At 55.1% G+C, this 19,021-nt stretch overlaps 5 protein-coding genes across 5 annotated transcripts; 2 read left to right on the top strand and 3 right to left on the bottom strand.

Annotated features, from left to right (window-relative positions):
* Positions 1-297: 297 nt before the first annotated feature.
* EsH8_III_000580 (ATP synthase alpha/beta family, nucleotide-binding domain-containing protein) lies at positions 298-3,128 on the bottom strand (the record flags this gene model as incomplete). Its single annotated transcript, XM_083262305.1, has 7 exons — positions 298-354; positions 414-1,978; positions 2,042-2,126; positions 2,181-2,229; positions 2,301-2,322; positions 2,388-2,436; positions 2,553-3,128. The coding sequence occupies 7 exons, from the start codon at positions 3,126-3,128 to the stop codon at positions 298-300; spliced, it is 2,403 nt and encodes an 800-aa protein (XP_083122792.1).
* A 1,148-nt stretch (positions 3,129-4,276) lies between these two features.
* On the bottom strand, positions 4,277-6,221 carry EsH8_III_000579 (uncharacterized protein; the record flags this gene model as incomplete). Its single annotated transcript, XM_083262304.1, has 2 exons — positions 4,277-4,520; positions 4,579-6,221. The coding sequence occupies 2 exons, from the start codon at positions 6,219-6,221 to the stop codon at positions 4,277-4,279; spliced, it is 1,887 nt and encodes a 628-aa protein (XP_083122791.1).
* A 2,413-nt stretch (positions 6,222-8,634) lies between these two features.
* EsH8_III_000578 (uncharacterized protein) lies at positions 8,635-11,924 on the top strand (the record flags this gene model as incomplete). Its single annotated transcript, XM_083262303.1, has 5 exons — positions 8,635-8,973; positions 9,080-9,696; positions 9,753-9,846; positions 9,900-9,982; positions 10,034-11,924. The coding sequence occupies 5 exons, from the start codon at positions 8,635-8,637 to the stop codon at positions 11,922-11,924; spliced, it is 3,024 nt and encodes a 1,007-aa protein (XP_083122790.1).
* A 176-nt stretch (positions 11,925-12,100) lies between these two features.
* On the bottom strand, positions 12,101-13,377 carry EsH8_III_000577 (uncharacterized protein; the record flags this gene model as incomplete). Its single annotated transcript, XM_083262302.1, has 5 exons — positions 12,101-12,694; positions 12,759-12,909; positions 12,963-12,979; positions 13,035-13,148; positions 13,210-13,377. The coding sequence occupies 5 exons, from the start codon at positions 13,375-13,377 to the stop codon at positions 12,101-12,103; spliced, it is 1,044 nt and encodes a 347-aa protein (XP_083122789.1).
* A 2,037-nt stretch (positions 13,378-15,414) lies between these two features.
* Positions 15,415-18,284, top strand: EsH8_III_000576 (MKT1 family protein; the record flags this gene model as incomplete). The annotated part of the gene is made up of 6 exons (XM_083262301.1): positions 15,415-15,421; positions 15,868-15,904; positions 15,965-16,299; positions 16,357-16,454; positions 16,505-17,949; positions 17,999-18,284. The coding sequence occupies 6 exons, from the start codon at positions 15,415-15,417 to the stop codon at positions 18,282-18,284; spliced, it is 2,208 nt and encodes a 735-aa protein (XP_083122788.1).
* Between the last annotated feature and the right edge of the window lie 737 nt (positions 18,285-19,021).

Below are 19,021 nucleotides of genomic sequence, written 5' to 3'. Positions count from 1 at the left end.
TAGGTCTACCGCCCGAGTAGTTGACTGCCCGGGCATAATCAATGTCATTTCAGGTACCATCCGGCCATTTGCACGTAGCGGACCACTCGGGAAGAATACGCAATCCAAACTCAAACACACGGTTCGGCGCCAGTAATGATCATGTACAAGATAGGATATACTAGCCGAGACTACGAAATGAGGAACCACCATGCACAATGCAGCTTCGCCCTGGGCTCATCTATTGAGCCCCAAGACATCCCCTCCAGCGCAAGGAGATGTTGTCCAAACAGGACAGTACCCAACGCTCAGGAGCGTTTACTCGTCAACAACAGAGGCAAACTTGTCCAGCATCTGCTGCTGGATCTCCTCGTACTGTAGCACATGAGTTAGTAAACGAACAATATCCCAGATACGATGTAGTGTAGACTCACCTTCTTGGTAATGACATCCTGGCCGTCGTTGGGGACCTCAAACTTGAGCTGACGCAGCTTACCCTGCAGCTCGGAAGTAGCCTCGCGGACCTTGCTCCAGCTCTGACCCTGGGCAATGGCCTTCTGTGCCTCATCGTGGAAGCCAACCATGAGCTTCATCATCCACTCGGTCTTCCACAGCGGGCAGAACTGGTCATAATCTGAGTAACCGTTCTGTTGCAGGAAATCCTCCTTCAACAGCGCGGCAATATCCAGAGTGATTTTGTCGGGGTCGGACAGGGCACTCTTTCCGACCAGCTGCACGACCTGGTCGAGTTCTTCCGAGTCGGACAAGAGCTGTCTGATGCGGTCACGCAGACGGGGGAATTCAGGGTACTCCTTCTCGTACCACTTGTCGAGAACATTGGTGTACTTGCTGTAACTGAGCGACGTGTTGATCGAGGGGAAGTGCTTCCGCTGAGCGAGCTTCTTGTCGAGACCCCAGAAGACCTGTACGATACCCAGAGTTGACGTAGTGACGGGATCGGAGAAATCACCACCAGGGGGACTGACGGCACCGACGATGCTGACACTGCCCTGGCGCTCGGGGGAACCGAGAGACTTGACGCGGCCGGCACGCTCGTAGAAACTGGCAAGCTTGGCACCGAGGTAGGCGGGGAAACCTTGGTCAGCAGGCATCTCTCCCAGACGACCGGAAATTTCACGGAGAGCCTCGGCCCAACGCGACGAGGAGTCAGCCATCATGGCGACGTTCAGGCCCTGGTCACGGAAGTACTCGGCGACGGTGATACCGGTGTAAATGGAGGCCTCTCGGGCAGCGACGGGCATGTTGGAGGTGTTGGCGATAAGAGTGGTACGCTTCATGATGGGCTCCTTGCGACCGTCGACGTCGATGGTGAGTTCGGGGAAATCCTTCAGGACCTCAGCCATCTCGTTACCACGCTCACCGCAGCCAACGTAGACGATGACATCGCTGTTGGAGAACTTGGACACGGACTGACTAATGACGGTCTTGCCACAGCCGAAAGCACCGGGAATGGCGACAGTACCACCCTGGACACTGGGGAACAGAGCGTCCAGCACTCTCTGGCCGACGACGAAGGGCTCGTTTGCCTGGAGCTTCTCGGTGGTCGGGCGGGGAACTCGCACAGGCCATGTCTGCATCATGGGATACTCGGTCTTCTTGCCATCGAACTCGACTTCGAGAAGGGGCTCGGCGACAGTGTAGCTTCCCTTGCTGGCGATCTTGGTGATGGTACCGCGGGCGCGAGGCGGAAGCAGGATTCGGTGCACGGAAATGAACGAGTTCTCGTAGACTGTACCCCAGATGTCGCCGCCGGAGATGTGGTCACCAACCTTGGCGGTCGGCTCGAAATCCCACTTCTTCGTACGGTCGAGAGCAGGGACGGCGATACCACGGGGGATGTAAATGCTGTTGGAGATTTCGCTGATCTTCTCGAGGGGTCTTTGAATACCGTCGTAAATACCGTTGAGCAGACCGGGGCCCAGCTCGACGGAAAGAGGCTTTCCGGTACGGTAAACGGGATCACCGACCGTGACACCAGCTGCGCATACCATTAGCTACGCGCAATCTCAAAGGGGGCTTGTAATCGGAGGCGATGGCGTACCAGTCTCCTCGTAAACCTGAATGGTCGCCTGGTCGCCATTGATTCGAATGACTTCACCGACTAGGTTATCGTGACTGACTCTAACCTGTAACCGTGTCAAAAGAGCCGACCCAGCATCTGTCCAAGCGATTCAACCTACCAACTCGTACATGGCAACACCAATCATGTCCTCAGCGACGATGACGGGTCTGGGAAAGGGGTTAGTCGTCGGGCGCGGTAGATGGAGGGTATGGAGCGAATCGGGGAGCTTCAAACGAACCCTGAGACCGAGAAGATCTTGCCTGTACGAGGACGTTGTTTAGTCAATGGCATCGTCAAGAGACAATGGAGATTGTAGCCGGCTTACCGTGCTGTTCATCTTCCTTCTCAACCTTGGCGGCTTCTTTCTTCTGCTTCTGTGTAGGGTCGCGCCCGAGGTCAGCTTCCTGCGATCGAGGCGGGTGGGGCGGGCATATGCCGCATAACAGAGGCAACGATGGTGACAAGGCGGAGTCGTGATTGGGTTGCTTACAGGAGGCATGGTGGGCGTTTCGACGCGAGCAGGGCTCGGCTCGTGCAGCGTCGTCGCAGGAGGAGAGTCGGTCGAAGGTGCAGAAGGGTCCGGGGTTGAGGGGGAGGACGGGTTCGATGGAGCGAGTCGAGGTGTTGTTGGAGGAGAGGATGGTAGAGGTTGAGCAGAAGCTATTTCCAGAGCTTCGACGTCCACTTGGCTGTTCGGCTGCGGATACGGCTGCGGCTCCCGTGCACGCACATGTACCTCGTCCGGGTCTTGTATGGCACTCGCAGTGTTCCAGCTGGCACTGGTACGGACAGGTGGTGGTGGTCCTGCTGCATGGGAAAGTGGGGGCGATGATGTATGACGGGGGCCCGTGCCTCCTCCTGAGCCTTCTATCGCTGAAGGACCAATGGCGCCTGTGGCATCGCCAGGAACCTGCAAGTAAGTACCTGAGCCGCCAGCGGTAGTAGCTGCGACAGCTGGCGGGCTGGGAGGCGACACTGGCAGCGACGGGTCATCCTGCTTCCCCCGGACGAGCAAGTCGACCAGAGATGGCCGGGCCCGGAGGCGAGGACGGAATCCGACTTGCATGCACCTTGTATTTGAAGGTACTTCGCGACCGAGGACGACTGTTTTCGTTGGTTTCGTATGTTTTCTTGACGCGTTCTGAATTTGGGGTTTGGGGCTGCGGGTTGCGGGTTGCGAGTTGCGTTGTAGCACTTGCTAACGGACTCATTTGTCCTGCCTGGGACGGCTCAACCTGGAAGGAAGTGAGTTGCACACGCCAGACCGCTTGGCAGGCGCCTTAGGTTGTGGGCTCTTAGATTGATTGAGCTGGGAGAGCTGCTGCACTGCCACGGCTGCTTCCCAGGCACCGCCGGTTCTCCGCACCCGTTGGCCCTGAGACAGCATCTCACTTGCTTGTTGATCTTTTTACCTAGCCATTGGTTCCGAAACTGAGAGGCTTGCTTGCACTTTTGCAACTTAGGTACTTAGTGGCCAGACAAAGCTGCCACGAATAGCAGCTTCGGCCTGTTGAAGCAAGGACATCTTGTTTGCATGGCACTGTGGTGCTTCAGCTTCACTTGGAGTAATATGTCGAGGCAATATCGGTCATTGGATCAATAAACATTCAACACTATTCAAGTCTAACTACGTACGAGCAAGTCATTCCTCGGGCTGCGTCTCTCATCATTGGTCCTTGTCTGCCTGGCCGATAGGACCAGAGAAACTCCAAGCAACGAGGCAAATAGGACAATGTGCCAGTCCTTTGATTTCCTTCCAAAAAACACGATAAACTTACGTTCGTACATTCATTATTATCGTCATTATGCCATTATCCAACCAGTCATCATCCTCAATGACTGCCAGACCGCCACCCAGACATACGCCGATATAAGCTCCCGTCTCGGAGCCCCAATTGTTCATGCAAGTCTCCGTTGACTCGCTGACATGGACATGAGCAGCCTCTCCGCTGCTGCCATTTCTCCTCCCCTTGCCGTTGTGCCTCTGGCATCGGCCACCCTCCACGCCAGTAATCTATATTCGGCGGAGAAACCTGTCCGCTCATCTGGTCCGCTTTGTGCAATTCGGTCCAGTTTTTGTGCTTTTATCTATACTTTTGGTGCAATTCGTATGATGAATCCGTTCATTACAATGCTGGCTTTTCTTCATGTACGGCGCAAGCGTGTCGATGCTTACGCGATGTTCGTTCTGTTGCAAGCTGATGCAGATGCAACTCAGGCCGTGGTTTCCTTGAAGTCGATGAGCTGCTCGTCTTCGTCTTGCTGGCTCTGCGGCGGGGAGAGGCTCTTCTCCCATTCGTCCATGAGATTGTTGGCCGTCCGCTTGAGGTTGCCGGGGGACAGTTTGTTGACGACGGTTGGCAGGAGCTCCTCCAACCGGGTAGGTGACAAAAGGGTCGACTCGGGACGGGACCCGGATCGGGACGAAGTGTCAATGGTGATGGACGCCTTCTTCTTGCTATTCGTACACGTAATTTAGCGCTGGAGTAACAAAGGGTATCATTCAGAGCTCTTACAGCGGGTGCGCATTCTCGTCGTTGTTCTCAGACATTGACGCGATTTCCTCTGCTCCACCGACCGTCGAACCGCTCCAGCGCGCTGACTTGGCAGATGACACCGATGGCGATTCCCAGTTTGACCAGTCATTGTCGTCAAACGAGTCAAAGGTCAACGGAGTCCACGAAAAATGCTTAGCCTTCGTTGTCGTAGACTTGGCGGCAGGCTTCGGGTTGGGCCGCTCCTGGAGGGGCTTGGCCGGCTTGCTCGGGGTATCGATCGGTGGCAGGTCGAAGGCCGAGCTCAACGGAAGTCTAGTGCGGGAAGAACTGTTGGGTTTGATTGTATCCTGGTCCCCAGCGTACGACCTTTCTCTCCTGCCTAGAGGGTCAGTCGAGCCTGGGCGTCCTGGGACGCCATGGATAGGCTCGTCGCCGACGGTAGCCTGGCGGATATCTTCCATGAAACTCCAGAGACCTAGCCTGAAGTCCTGGGCCATCTGTTTCACAGCGGGCGGAGCAGCCTGGTTGTACGACCGCGGTTGCCAGGATGCCCTCTTGGACAACGCGGCGTTCGATAGAGACATGACCGGGGACCGGAGCTCCGGCGACTTGACGCCGGTGTCTTCGTGTACGGCGAAGCCGTCTGGTTTGGTTGGTGACAACAGCGAGAGTGTCCGTGTGTGCCCGCCACGGAGTACCCTTCGCCGGTATTCCCGGGGGCCTGTTTGTCCCTGCAAATCTCTCAAGAGCGACTTTCTCCTGTCCAGTTCAACGCTTCGTTTCGATGCTGCCTCATCATCATCCAAAAGCGACGGCTCGAACTGTGGTGCCAGGGGACGCAGTGGCTCATTGCGCAGCTCTCTCTTCCTCAGGGTTCCCTGAAGGGTCCATTGATGCTTGAGTCTCGACAACTCAGCCTCGGCGCGATTCAATTCTTCACGGATCTCCAATACACGTCGCTCTTGCGCTGCTATCGCAATGATGAAGTCGTTGGGGTGCGTGGGGGATGTGACCGCCGAAGTGTCGACCGGTGTTGGAGGATAGGACGTTGTTGCGACTGAAGCTGGCCGGGAAGGGTCGCTGGTTGGTGGAGCAATGGGCAGTGTAAGGGACAAGCGATTGGTATTTCGTGACGCATTGGAGGCCGAACGCGATGAGCGTGAGAAGCGCTCCTGAGTCGACGGTGTTGGTGGAGGCGGTGTCATGGCTTCGGGGATCTCCATCTCTCCGATCAGAGTCTCAATCTGGGTTTCAGAGGGTTTGAAATGGCAGGGTCTCGGGGGCAGGCTAGGTTGGGGTGTAAATGCCGTGGTCGTGGTGGTCGGGGGGTCCGCCGGCGGACGCTCGACCACGGAGGCACGACGGCGAATCTCGTGGGTGCTCTGCATCTCAGCACGAGCAAAATGGGTGTTGGGCGCCTCTTGCAACGGTTGGCAGTTCGCGGTGGTGTATGCTCGACGGCGCTTAAGCAAAGAATGAGAGGGAGATGCGTAATTGGCTCTCCGGGTTTGCCTTTGTCTCCAGGCGACGGAGGAGTGAGCGTGATTCGTTCTTCTGGCAACGGCAGCCTTGTAGGTATTCAGATGTCTCTGGTGTTCATTTAAGAGAGTGCGGGAACAGGTTGAAATGAAGCAGATTTGTAGGAGGAAAATGGCTGTCATGGAGAGGGCGGAAAGAGGGTCATTATTGACGGCCCGGGTGTGCGTGTTTGTTGTTGTGGAAGCAAAAGCAAAGACCGGGCAGTTAGCGATTAGTGCAGCCGGGGCGAAAGTTCGGGGTCGGGGGGGGATCCAGGACCAGGAACAGTTCCAGTCCCAGTAAGGGGGGGGAGTTGGTTGCTTGGTAGGAGGACCTCCTCTCTGGGTCTGGTAGGGGTTGGTTGAATGAGGGTTGCAGGCACAACGGGGGCCACGATTGGACAGCGAGATTGGCTGAGCTGGCGTGGCGGACGAGGGTATTTTCTCCAGATAGGGGGCCGACGCTCGGTAGTCCAGGAGTGTGTGGCCGCTGTGGAATCCTTTATCTCGCGTGTGCTCTCTACCTTGGAATAATTGAATGACGGATTCGGGCACAGATGCCCAGTTGGAGAAGCGACAAGGTCTAGAGATGGGGAACGGCGTGTAGTTGTAGAGATTTGTAGAGATTGGAACGACCAGGAGAGGCCGAAAACAGGATATGACCGTGGACGCGGCGCCTGGCTCCGGCTCCGGGCTGTTAATGCTGCTTGGATCGCTTGACGCTTTGCTTGTTGATGGGAGTCGCGGTGGTTCAAGGATTGCGCAAGGGAACAGGGAGACCGATGTCTGGACCCAAAGTATGAGGTAAGGTATCCGTATAGCAAGGTTGGTTAAGGTGAGGGCCGCGAGGTGGGTAACGGCCTATGAGTTCGGATGACAGGCGAAGAAGCAAATGGCGACAGTATCGACAGCAATAACAGGACCCAATGGCAGTCGGGGCGAGAAAAAAGGTGGGATGAAAGAACGAAGTTGATAACGGGCGAGTAGTAGAAGAAGAATTGCGACCAAACGGGAGCGTCAAATGATGGACGATCGAATGCAATGCAATGCAATGGATGGCAGCAGGTCAGTTGACTCTTTTGTTGGATGTAGCCCTGGTTGTTGGGATGGGAACCGGAGCATGTGGTCTGACCTGAGCCGTTGATGACAGAACTGGGGACTCGAGAGGTTTCCTGCAGAAGTGCACTATAGTAGAGCACGTTACGGAGTACGCATGGCCTTTGTTGTTAGCCCGGCCCAAGTTTTCTTCTCTTGTGTTTCTTTCTCCTTCTGCTATTTACATCCATCGTCCCTGTTGGCAGTGACAGCTACTAGGCATGCGTCCCCTGTTTCGCCGGCGTTCCCCCTCTTTGTTCTCGACCACGGACGTTGTTTCTTGTTGTTTTTGGCGGACGCCTCGTCCGATCAACAAGACGAAACCAAACCATCGCCCACGGATACCAGTGGGCCAAGTCTTGCGTTTGCAGCAGCGGCGATCCACTCAGAAGGACGTTATTCGGGGGGCTTGCAGCAAGCGTGCAGCACCATCGTCTGCAAGAGCCCGTAAGAGGCTGTAAGGGGCCGCAGCAGGAGTCAGGAAACTGTCAGGAACCGATGGGCGCCGGGGCAACAGGCGTGAGATGGGCGGACGGACTGGCGGCGGTGCCGGACGGGAGGTCTTGGAAAGGGCCCGAGGCAGCTGCTAGCAGATCTCTTTCCCAGTGGTACGAAGCCCTTCCACGAATCCAGGTCCCGGCAAGGGTCCGCAGGAATAAGCTGGGATCAACCGTGGCCTGGCGTGGAGCCACGCCCATTTCACAATTTCCCTGAGATGAGGAGCCAATGGCAGCTGCAGCCCGTTTCCCCAAATCTCGAGAGGGACCCACGCGATTGCCTGTCAGGGTCGCGACTACTCCTTTGAGAGTTTCCAGAACATGCCCATTTGTGCACCCGGTTTGTGCATGCATTGATTACTATGTCCGTATGTCAAGCGGTGGAAACAAGATGCACAGTTGCACCACACAGCACCTACCGCCCCCCAGCCAGCGCACTATCTAATTAAACCGGCCCTGAGCCAGCCCGAGGCCTGTGGGTGTAGGTGTGGGCTTGTGGGGGCCCTTTTCCCTTCCCGCGCTGTCCCGTCCTGCCCTCCACCAGGGTACATACACTACACTACGAATACATTACGCTATCCGTACACTACGAGTGAATGTGCCTACGCCGCACCACACCATCACTAAATTGAGACGCGTGACGCGACTTTCCCAGTCCGACGGTCTGCATGAAGCCCTCACGAGGCACAGGAGGGTGTCTGGACAAGCTGGCAACGACTCGAATAGGAAGCCAGCGATTAGTTAATCGTCTTAGGCAACATCACGGCCTTGACTTCCTGAGTGCCTGTCATTCCCCTTCCCTCTCCCTCGCCGCATTTGCTACTGCCTATCCGCAAAGGACGTGAACAGTTGCTGGTTTCGTCATCTCCTTTTTTGATGGCTTCTTCTGCCTCTTAAGCCATATCTCACATTCGTGTCGCGACAGGCTTCTTCCACGCAATGCTGGCGCTACCGGGGCCGTCGCAATGCCATTTTCTTTTGTACTCGTTTGTGATCTGCTAGAGCAGGCACATAAGCAATGCGCATCCGGCAATAAGAACCTCAATCAGCGCGTTGCCAACTGGTTCACCCAACACCGCTCGAGAATAGATGATCCAGAAACTGATGCCTCCGCTCTACTCTCCACTCTCCTTCCCGACAAACGGACCGATCGCGTATATGGCGTACAAGCCAACGCCCTGTCCAACATCATCGGCCGGGCCCTGCGCCTCGGTCAAACACGTCAGCTAGAACTGCGACGATTCGAGGAGCCCGGGCGAGGTGAAGATCTGGCCGACTGCGTTGCGAGGATTCTTAAAGAAACAGTATGTGTTCTCTTGTGCTCTAGGTTGCGTATATGAGGAAATCGACTGCCCAGATCCATACGAAGCGGGCTTATACAGGCATCGGTACATTCTGACACTACCGCAGCCAAACCCTTCCTTCGCTGCGAAGGATGCAGTGACCGTCGAGGAGATTGATTCAGCTCTCAACAGCCTCGCCGCAACCTGCAGATTCAGCTCTCCCGCAGTTCGAGCTTCACAACCTCGCCCGAGCAATAGCAGTCGAGATGATCTCCTCGGCCATTTGTATCTTCGCCTGCAAGCGAGAGAAGCCAAATGGCTCACTCGTCTGGTCCTCAAGAACTTCCAACCAGTCATGTTCGATCCAGCACACGTCTACTATTGCTATGACCGCTTGCTTCCCATGATACTGAAGGTTCAAGACAACTTCTCAGCGTCATTGTCTCTTCTGCAAGGTCTGAAGAAAGATCCTTCGTTCCTCAGAGGGACAATAAATGAGAAGCGAGAGAACTTGATGAAGCAGCTGAAACCAGTCTTGGGAGTGAAAGTTAGCAGACAGTTCTGGCTGAAAGGACGGAGTATCAAGCATTGCATGAAACTCGGCCACGGCCGCATGAGCTGCGAGAAGAAGATGGACGGGGAGTACTGCCAAATTCATATTGATCTAAGCAAGGGGCACAATTGCATCCAGATATTCTCCAAGAGTGGCAAGAACAGCACGAAAGACCGCGCAGCGTTGCATGGGTAAGCCCCGAGCCTGCTGATCGGAAATGAGCATTGCTGACAACACCGATATGCAGAGCGATTCGAGACTCTCTCAGTATTGGAAAGCAAAATTGCAAGTTCTCTAAAGGTTGCATTCTGGAGGGGGAGTTGGTTGTATACAGCGACAAGGCACGACCCCTAAACCTCTTCTGTGTGTTGCGATTTGCTAACATCTGCCACAGGAAAAGAAGATTCTGCCTTTCCACAAGATACGCAAGTACGTATCCAGATCAGGTAGCTTTCTTCACACCGAGGCCGACTCGCAGTGAGTACATTGCTCTGAACGTCCGCCCCTCAAACTGATGTTGTATTTCAGGCGTCACGACTACGAGCACTTGATGGTCATCTACTTTGATGCTTTACTGATCGATGAGGAGTCGCTTTTGGGTGTCCGTCAGAATGAGCGCTTCAAGCGACTCGCAGATTTGGTCACGTATCGAGAGGGACATGCCGAGCTGGTAGAACGCCAAGTCATCAACTTCGATCAGACATTAGGGGCGCATCATCTGAGAAAGGCTTTCGCAAAATCCATCACAGATAGAGAGGAAGGCCTCGTGCTGAAGCCTGACGACCCGTACTTTGACTTCAGCAAGAACCGCCACCTCTTTTCTGGTTGCCCCATCAAGCTGAAGAAGGAGTATATTGGCAGCTTCGGCGATGTGGGCGACTTTGCTGTTGTTGCTGCACGGTACGATGTAGACAAAGCAAAATGCTACAACATCCCAAACCTCAGATGGACACACTTCTATCTTGGTTGTCTCGACAACAAGGAAGCCGTGCAGAGATGCCAGGCTCAGCCAGAGTTCACGGTGGTTCACCAAGTGGAACTCAATGAGACGCTCCTCAAGACCATTGTGGCATACGGCAACCCGAGGCCAGTGCCTTTTGAGGACAACAACGCTTTGGTTCTCCATATCTCGCCTGGTATTGCCCAACAAAGGATGCCCGGTGTGGTATTCACCGAGCCGCTGGTATTCGACGTCCGCTGCTTCTCATTTGATAAGGAGGGGAATACGGGATTCTGGCAACCGAGGTTCCCGCAGGTGTCCAAAGTTCACTTTGATAGATCCTTCGTCGATACGATCTCCTTTTCAGAGCTCCAGGCGGTGGCTGAAGACGCAACGACTAGACCGGCCGAGGAAGACAGCCAAGAAATGCTCGGCTGGATCGCCGCATTGGAGGGAGCAGATCCCCGTGGCATTCCTATCGATGCTGTCAGCCAGTCAACAACCACCTCTCTTATGACACCATCTCGAAATTCCTCTGTCAGGCCGTCAACGTCGCCCGCTCCATCTTGTTCTCAGAGCCCTCTGAGGGCCCGCCGACTCCTGCCGGCTTTGATCGAAGCTTCGGAGCCTGCCCCAACGACCCCTCCAATCTTATCGGCCCAAGCAGGAGTTGTGGCCGAAATCGCCAACGAGGCTTTCGCTGATGAAGCGGCAATGATTGTCGACCTCATAAAACGGACTCCAGAAGGCACAGACACGTCACCCCGTGCGACCAAGCGACCAAGAGTCCTCTCCGAACCTGGCCCAATGAGTCAGGCGTCACTGCGGCCAACCCGTCGGCCGCTCGTCGACGTCAGTATCAACCAGACAGGGCCATCTCCCCATTGCTCTCAAACACAGCCGGCGGCTGCGAAACACATTGGGGGAGCCGAACCCCTAGCAAAAATAACTGCTCCTGTCCCAGACGCGTTTGACAAGGAACCACAAGCATATGTCACAGAGACAGTGAGGTCGCCGCCAACAACATCACAATCAAATCAGGCATGCCAACATGCGGGTGACAGCTGCCTATTGGCAAACAGCATTGTCCTACTATCACCCTGCATCGCTCAACAGCCCTGGGTAACCATGAACCTGCTCCCTCTCCACGGCATCCTCGAATGGACTACAAACCCAAAAGACTGGGTCGACCATGCCACTCTTTCGCCCTCGTCTTCAACCCCGCACCCACAGAAGAGGAAGCGGCGCCCTCGCAAGGTCTGCTTCGTCGAGTACAACCGCACAGTGGCCACCCACGACTTGATGAAGTACCTCGAGGACAACCCCCAGTACACGCCCAGCGGCAAGCGCGAATGGGTCGAGGTGTACGACTGGCGTATTTTAGAGGACATCACGGCGCTGGAGAAGGCGTCCAGGGGCTCCAAGCCGTCGGCGGAACACCCGAATCCAAAGCGGAAGTGGTATATCGGACTGGTTTAAGTATGGTATTAGTTCTTTACATCGCACACGGGCATAGCCATGGAGTTTTGTTGGTTTTGCATAGCACGTAGTCACAGGCATACATGACGGGTAGACAGCATTGGGCGGCACTAGACGAAACATTGCGCATTCAATGAATTTTGTTTATTAGATTTGGTCACTCCTGGTTCGTGCACTCATGACTTCGCCTCCTCCTTGTACAAACCCTTGTAACTCTCCCGCAGCCTCATGAACAGGTGCTCATCGGCTGTAAGCACCTTCCGCTCCGCGTAAGGGTTCGCATTGGGCGTCCCCTCGGGCGCGGCAAAGTTCTTCACCCTCTCGCTCGGCACAGGGTCCAGTGCCACGGAGCCGACGGGGTGGCAGAAGAAGGCCATGGAGTACCGCGGCTCGGTATCCGTCTCGCCCTCCGCGCCCTCGCCGCCGAACACGACGCGGTGGACGGTGCTCCTGAACAGCCCGTTGGTCCAGTACGACAGCAGATCGCCAATGTTGATGAGGATGGGAGGGAGGGCGTCACCCTCGGTGCCTGGGGGCGTGACGGGGACGGGGGCCCAGGAGTTTTCGCGGGTGAGGATCTCGAGGCCTGCTTGGCCGCGGAGGCGGAAGAGGAGGGTTACGGAGCCGTAGTCTGAGTGGGCCCCCGCGCGGACGTCCTCGGGGCTGGAGGAGGTGGCGGAGGTGGGCGGGTAGTAGAGCATGCGGAGGATGGTACCTGAGTCGCCCTTTGAGCGGAGGTGGGCGGACGAGAAGAAGGTGGGGGGGTCGACCTGGTTGGGTGTGAGTGAGATGAAATAAGGCGTGGGGTATGGGAGGTGGGGAGGAGTGGCCTACTTCGAGGCCGATACCGAGGAGTTCCAGGAGCTCCAAGCAGAGGGCATGGCATTGGTCTCTGAAGAAGTTGAGGAAGGGCTCGTCGGGTTGGATTGTCGGGGGCAGAGGTTGCTGGGCCTTGCCGTCCTTGAATTCGCCAAAGTTGAAGGCCCTGAGTGCCGTGTTAGTCACTCTCGGTGGGGTTCAAAGCCAAGGGGTCTTTACTCCTTGTAGTCGCCGACCTGATTAGTGTTAGCGATGGGTTTTATATACAGTCAGTCGGTGATGTTGGCCTACTCTTTGGTTCTTGGGATCCAGCGTTTCAGAGTGCATGCCTGACCAGCCACGGTTGTTCTTCTGGATAGTGCAAGCAGCCTTCTCCTCCACGGGAGCCTTGAAGAGTTTCTTGGACTGCAGCCGATGAAGTTAGCGGTACCGATGCGTAAGCGGATACGGTCGAGAAAAGCATTACCAGATCAAAAGCCGAGTCGATGTCGCCAAGCGCAATGTACTTGCCGGTGTTGCGGATGTAGATGAAGCCGTGCTCAACGGCGGCCTCGACGACCTGGCGCGCAACAGCGGCCCTATCGACGCCCGTGGCGGCGATGTCAATGATGGGGATGTTAGCCTTGGGCGCCATTATTATCCGTATCACTCTTTGGCCTATTGGTAAAGAAGGGATGAAAGCGAGAAATATGAACTAAGAGCTGGCTTGTGAGAACCAACTCTTGGAGGGGCGAGGATAACCCCAAGTCTCGAAGTGGGAAGCGATAAGCGATAAGAGTGGGATGATGGAGGGGCGGACGGGACCGCTTAGCGACGGGGCGCCGGCGACGACTTGTGTAATGTCTATTACGCAGCCTAACTAAATGGTATGGGTGCCGATTTGCCCCGAGGCAGTAGAATGCCCCCAGATGGATCTGTTGTGTAAGTGAGGCTGATAGGAAGTTGTGTGCTGAAGATACCCCCATGCTCGGATAATGAGACAGAGGAGACAATATTCATTTAGTGAAGTCAGAATTACCTAAGCGTGCTTGCACCAAGCAACTGGAACCAAACCGTTCTCCTTCCCCGCGGTGACTGTTCGTCAGAATAAACTTTACAGAACGTACGTGTTTAGACTTGCGGAAGTAAAACTTGGAAAGGTTTGGCACTACGTTGTTCTTTCTTAGTCTGTGGGTGTCTCGACAGATGGGTATCAACTGAAGCAGTGGAAGCACTGAGTCTTGAGGGAGAAAACCTCAAACGATAACTACCAGGGTTGTCCCAAGCATATCGTGTTCTACTGAAATTCTGGGATTGGCAGTCAAATGCCTATTAAATTCCATTGCCGGGATCCAACAGTTTGGTAAAACACATGTTGCGCTCTTCGTGAAAACTCTCCGAACCCACCAGGGTGAGGCCGGGAATGGCGCTATGAGCAGGGTATAGGCCCGTAGAGTCGCAGTACGCCATCGGTAATACTTGGTAAACGCCACCTTGTCGTAAAAGGACAGAGACACGCCTGCAATGAATCGCGATACTCTCATGTGCGTCTTCAGTTGTGGGTATCCGAGATACGGAGTCGTCAGGAAGCGGAGAAGCGGGAGGGGGGGCATGTTCATAGTCAGTGGTGGCTGACGCTTTGGGTTTCTCCTCGTCGTATCGGGTAGTAGACATAATATCGGCAAATAGAAGAAGGAGAAAGAACACTCGTCGCAACTGAGACCTCAACATTCGTACAGCAGGGTCCAAGGGGGACACGCGTTGAAGCTTTCTGCTATACCGAACATAACATGAGATGCAAGGGGTCAGCAGAAGAAGAGTGCCTAAGACATCGCTGGATCCCACATCCCTGGCACACGAAAGACACGCGAAGGTAAAGAGCGGGGATCGGGAGAGGCGGGGACGGGGACGGGAACCGCTGCAAGGTCACTTGAGCAGCGCTGTCGGTGGCTCTGTCCGGGTTGGAAACAGTGGTTCCTGCCGATGCAAAATGGGACCAGAAACGTGTCGTTGGGTGTTTGTTGGCGCAGGAGACAACAGGTGGGCTTTACTCCGGATACTCCCGGTTTCCTAGGGAGTCTGTCTGTAAAGGCAAGCTGGCCGGCCGCAGTTGCTGCATGTAGTTGCAAATAAAGCAGAACAACACGAAGGGAAGGCAGACGGCCAGAGTTGCTGCCTGTTTCCTCAGTCCGCAAAATGTGTTGAGGTGCCGTTCAAAAGAGTCCGACGCCCACCAGCTACGCAGTGCAGCTGTCAATGACGGGAAATGCAAGCCACAAGCACCGCCACAGATCACCCTCAGGCGCTAACCCTACTACCTCCCTAGCGCCCCGGAACCCAAGGGTTGTCAACTTGCTCCCCCTGTACAGCGTTGCGGTACCTCGCACCTGCGTGCGTTCCTGAACCCCAAACTTTCCAATTTACCTCCCCTCGCCAGCGTCTTTTAAAGCTCTCCTCTTCTTTGAGACACGCTTGTCAGTGTCATTGGCCCTGCAGACGGCCGTCTCTTTTTCATGATAAGCTCAGTCATTCCTTTGAAAGTCATTTGAGCTTGTCCTTGACCGCGCCCGACCATCTCTGCTCCCCTGAGTGGTCTCGCGACCCAAGCTCCACCCTCCTTCCTCCCCTCACAAGCGGCTCCGTGTCAACTCGAGCTTGACGAGCTACTCGTGGTCGCGCAAGGCCCGTCAAGATGCCTTGTGAGTCTCCTTCTCTGCTATACCAACCCCCGACTTCCTCCCCCACGATGCGCTGGCCCCTTGCTGTACGAACTGGTCCTCCCGGATTCTCGCCCTGCCGTCACATGTCTTGAAGGATACCTGCGTCATACCCGCTTCTCCTTGCGCTTGGGGGGATTCCGATTCCACGTCTTAGCGGAAGCCCTGTCCGAATCATAAATTCCACCGCCCGAGAAGGATCGAGTCTATGCTCTGCTCTGAGTTGCCGCTGCCGCCTCCCCCCTTCAGGCCACGCACCACACTGTTCGTCCCTCCAACGACGTTGCACAACACCGCTTCTCGACTCTTCGCCGTGCGCTACGACGCCATTCGGACCCTCCAGTTCCTTCGACCAATCCTCCAGCTTAGCACCACGGCGTTTCCATCTCACAGCTCGTGTTATGGACACCACTGACTCGATATGACAGGCCTTGTGGAGGACGTCTGGATCAATGGCCAGGCAGCGTAAGCCGGACCCTACCCCGACCTCCAAGTTCTCACAACTAAAACGCTGGTGCGAAACAGAAGCCACGATGTCTCCGAGCTCGAGGACTGCGCGATAGCCGTTGATGCGTCATACTATCTTCAGCTCTTCCTCGACACCCCCCCGTTCCACGAACCTCTTCTGCCCGCCCTGGGTGGCATGACTGGCATCGAGCACCATCTCCGAGCCGATATTGACCAATGGAAGGCGCACAAGATCGTCCCCTTCTTCATCTTCGACGGCCAGTCCGTGACTGGCCAGGAGGAGGTTGCTGTGCAGCGAGGAAGGACCGCCAACCAGAAGACGGATGAAGCTTGGAATCTATATTTCAACAGCCATGCACAGAAAGCCGTCGACGCTTTCGGTGCTAACAGTGGTACGGGCCCTTGGCAACATGTTTTTTGAGGTGCCATGCTGATAACTGGGACTACAGGCGCCTTTCGCATCCAGAACCTCTACCCCTTACTGAAGTCGATCTTGAAGGACAACGACCTTCACTTCCTCGTGCCCCCATACAACGCCTCCGCCCAGGCTAGTCCCCAAGCTCGGCTGAGATTGACCTGGCACTAACCAGTCTTTAGCTTGCCTACTTTGACATGATCGACTCGGACCAATGCGCTGCCGTCATGGGCTCACAGGAGCTGCTGCTGTACCCGATCAAGGATACCCTGATCCGAACAATAGACTGGGAAGCAAAGACGGTCACGTCGCTTTCCAAGAAGAACCTGATCCGGTCACTGAACATTAGCGAAAGCATGCTCAGCGACGCTCTCCTCATGACTGGAACCTCATTTCTGCCGTCCTTCCCCCCACTTCTGGACACATCACTCAACCCTCGCCAGCCGTTCACTATCAACGACGCTGTGAACCTTCTCAGAGCATCAGAGAAATCTGTCCAGTCAGCCTGCAGCTCCTACGGTGATATCCTCAAGAACAAGGACGCCAACTGGTTGGACAAGTACAGACAAGCCAAGATGGCAGTCAACCACTTCATCTACATTGCTGAAGATGGTGAGATTAAGGTCAATGATTTCGAGCACATCACAAGCGATAACCACGAATATCTCGGCCTGCAGCTGCCTGGTGAACTGTTCCACTACCTCAACACTGGTCTGATTGGCTCCCGCGTCCTCGACTATATAACGCATAGCCGAATCGTTGTAACGCCAACCCTGGATGGTGTCGCTTCGGAACAGTACAGAAAGTTGGTTACGAACCAGCTCGTTCCTCTCAAAGAGCAAAGCATCGCGCTCCTCATCCCCAGACTCCACCGCGGCCTCCAGCACAATGCAATCACCATGAAGGTATGGTTCGACGACAACTTTTCTTACAAAATCAACAAGTCCCTGCAGCCGTCCCCGTCTCAGCGCGCCGCCACATGGGATGTGAAGGAAAGTTCCTTCAAGACTGTCGCTGACGACGTTGCCGATCCCCCTGGCTCAATCGCTTTCGAGATCCTGGCGCTCCTGTTCCCCGACTTCGTCAAGGGAACCTTTCCAAAGGACAAGAAGCGCATTGGCGGCATTGATTCTGTCCAGAACATCACAGCAGTGGCCATCTGGAGATTCCTTCATCTCCGCGGCTATGTGGACGATTCTCATACGCTGACCAACTGGGGCAATGCCGTTGCTAGCGCAATCTGGGCCATGAAGGACTACACCAAGGAGTTGCAACTTCCCGAGGCCCTCAACATCTTCGAGGCTATCTTGACCGCTTTCGAGCTCATTAGGTTTGACGTGCTGAACTCTCGCCACCGACACGAAGAACTCAATGGCGCCCCCATGGCTGGTAGTGATGAGGATAAGGCCAGCATCCTTCTCATCAGCCGATGTGCCTCGCTTTTGAAGCTTCGACACGAATCCAATGGATACACCGGACCGCTTAACAAAAACCTTCTCCTCTTCCGCTCTCTGTCGACCGCCGTACGTGAGGCGGATCGGGATCTCATTGAAGCGATTGTGGCGTCCATGTTCCTCTACGCTCAGTCTAAGAGGGACCGAAGTGATTATTTGGAGATCAGCCAGACGTAAGTGCTCCCGATTTGCGTTTCCTTTTCAACTGCTAACGTGCTGCAGATTGCCATTCCTTCATAACCCTGACATTGCCCTGGGCATTGCGGTAAAGACACTGATGGACGAGCTTCCCGCTGGCGAGAGCAAGGAGAAGCGCCAAACCAGGATCGACGACTTCCCTGGAAAATTCTTCCCCTACGCCACCAACTTCAAGGATGACGTCCAACTGGCGTTTGCCTTCTTCGATGCCATCCACAAGGGTGTGCAAACGCTCAACAAGGAGGTGTCGGCGGCCGACAAAGCTGTATGGTCAACAGCAAGCAAGTACCTGGATCAGAGGCGGTTCTAGGGCTCAAGATGTTTGGCCTTGTAGCGCGGCGTTGGAGAATCAAAAGCAGACGCGGGTCCGGACAGCACGAGGCACGCCGGGCTGCCACTACGTGATAGTAGTGCTTATCTCCAAGGGCAGAATATGACTCATTTGGTAGTCCATAGCCTACGGAGACTAGGGCGTGCGGTAAGGCTCAGTGCTGGACCTGGACAGCGATGAAGTTTGCATTACAATTTTCATAAGCCGTAGGTTAGCTGTTCTGAATCAGGTGAATGGAAACAGATTTAACCTAGAACATGGCGGTTGTCCTGAGTGTGCCTAAGCCATGTTTTTAGATAAGTTGTCCAAGGATGATAGACTTCATGCTCGGACATGGATCCTGATGTCGCCTGCTCATGCTGCATTATTAACCGACGCACAATGAATTCACAGGTAGCGGTATCCAAACCGAGGCTGCCAGCAAACACCATGGCATTCAATGAGAATGATTAAGACCATCCATTGTACTATGTACCAGTACCTGGTTAAAAACGAGCATTTGTGTCATGAATTCCCTTCCAAATCCATCTGGGATCGCCCCGGAACTGGTTATGTACAGCCAAGAGCCCTGGCTGGAAATGTCAACTCGTCGTCGTAAGCAGAGCTGCGTATCTTCATCCGTAGCCAAAGCCAGCCACCAACATGTGTCGTTTTGAAAATAAAAAACCAAGAGTGCCCGCAACCTCCCGAACGCCGCGTCCATGCAAGTGGTATCT

This window comes from Colletotrichum jinshuiense, chromosome 3, assembly GCF_051148585.1.
Source record: "Colletotrichum jinshuiense chromosome 3, complete sequence".
In the NCBI taxonomy this organism is placed as follows: Eukaryota; Fungi; Ascomycota; class Sordariomycetes; order Glomerellales; family Glomerellaceae; genus Colletotrichum; species Colletotrichum jinshuiense.
This window is presented reverse-complemented; position numbering and strand designations above follow the sequence as displayed.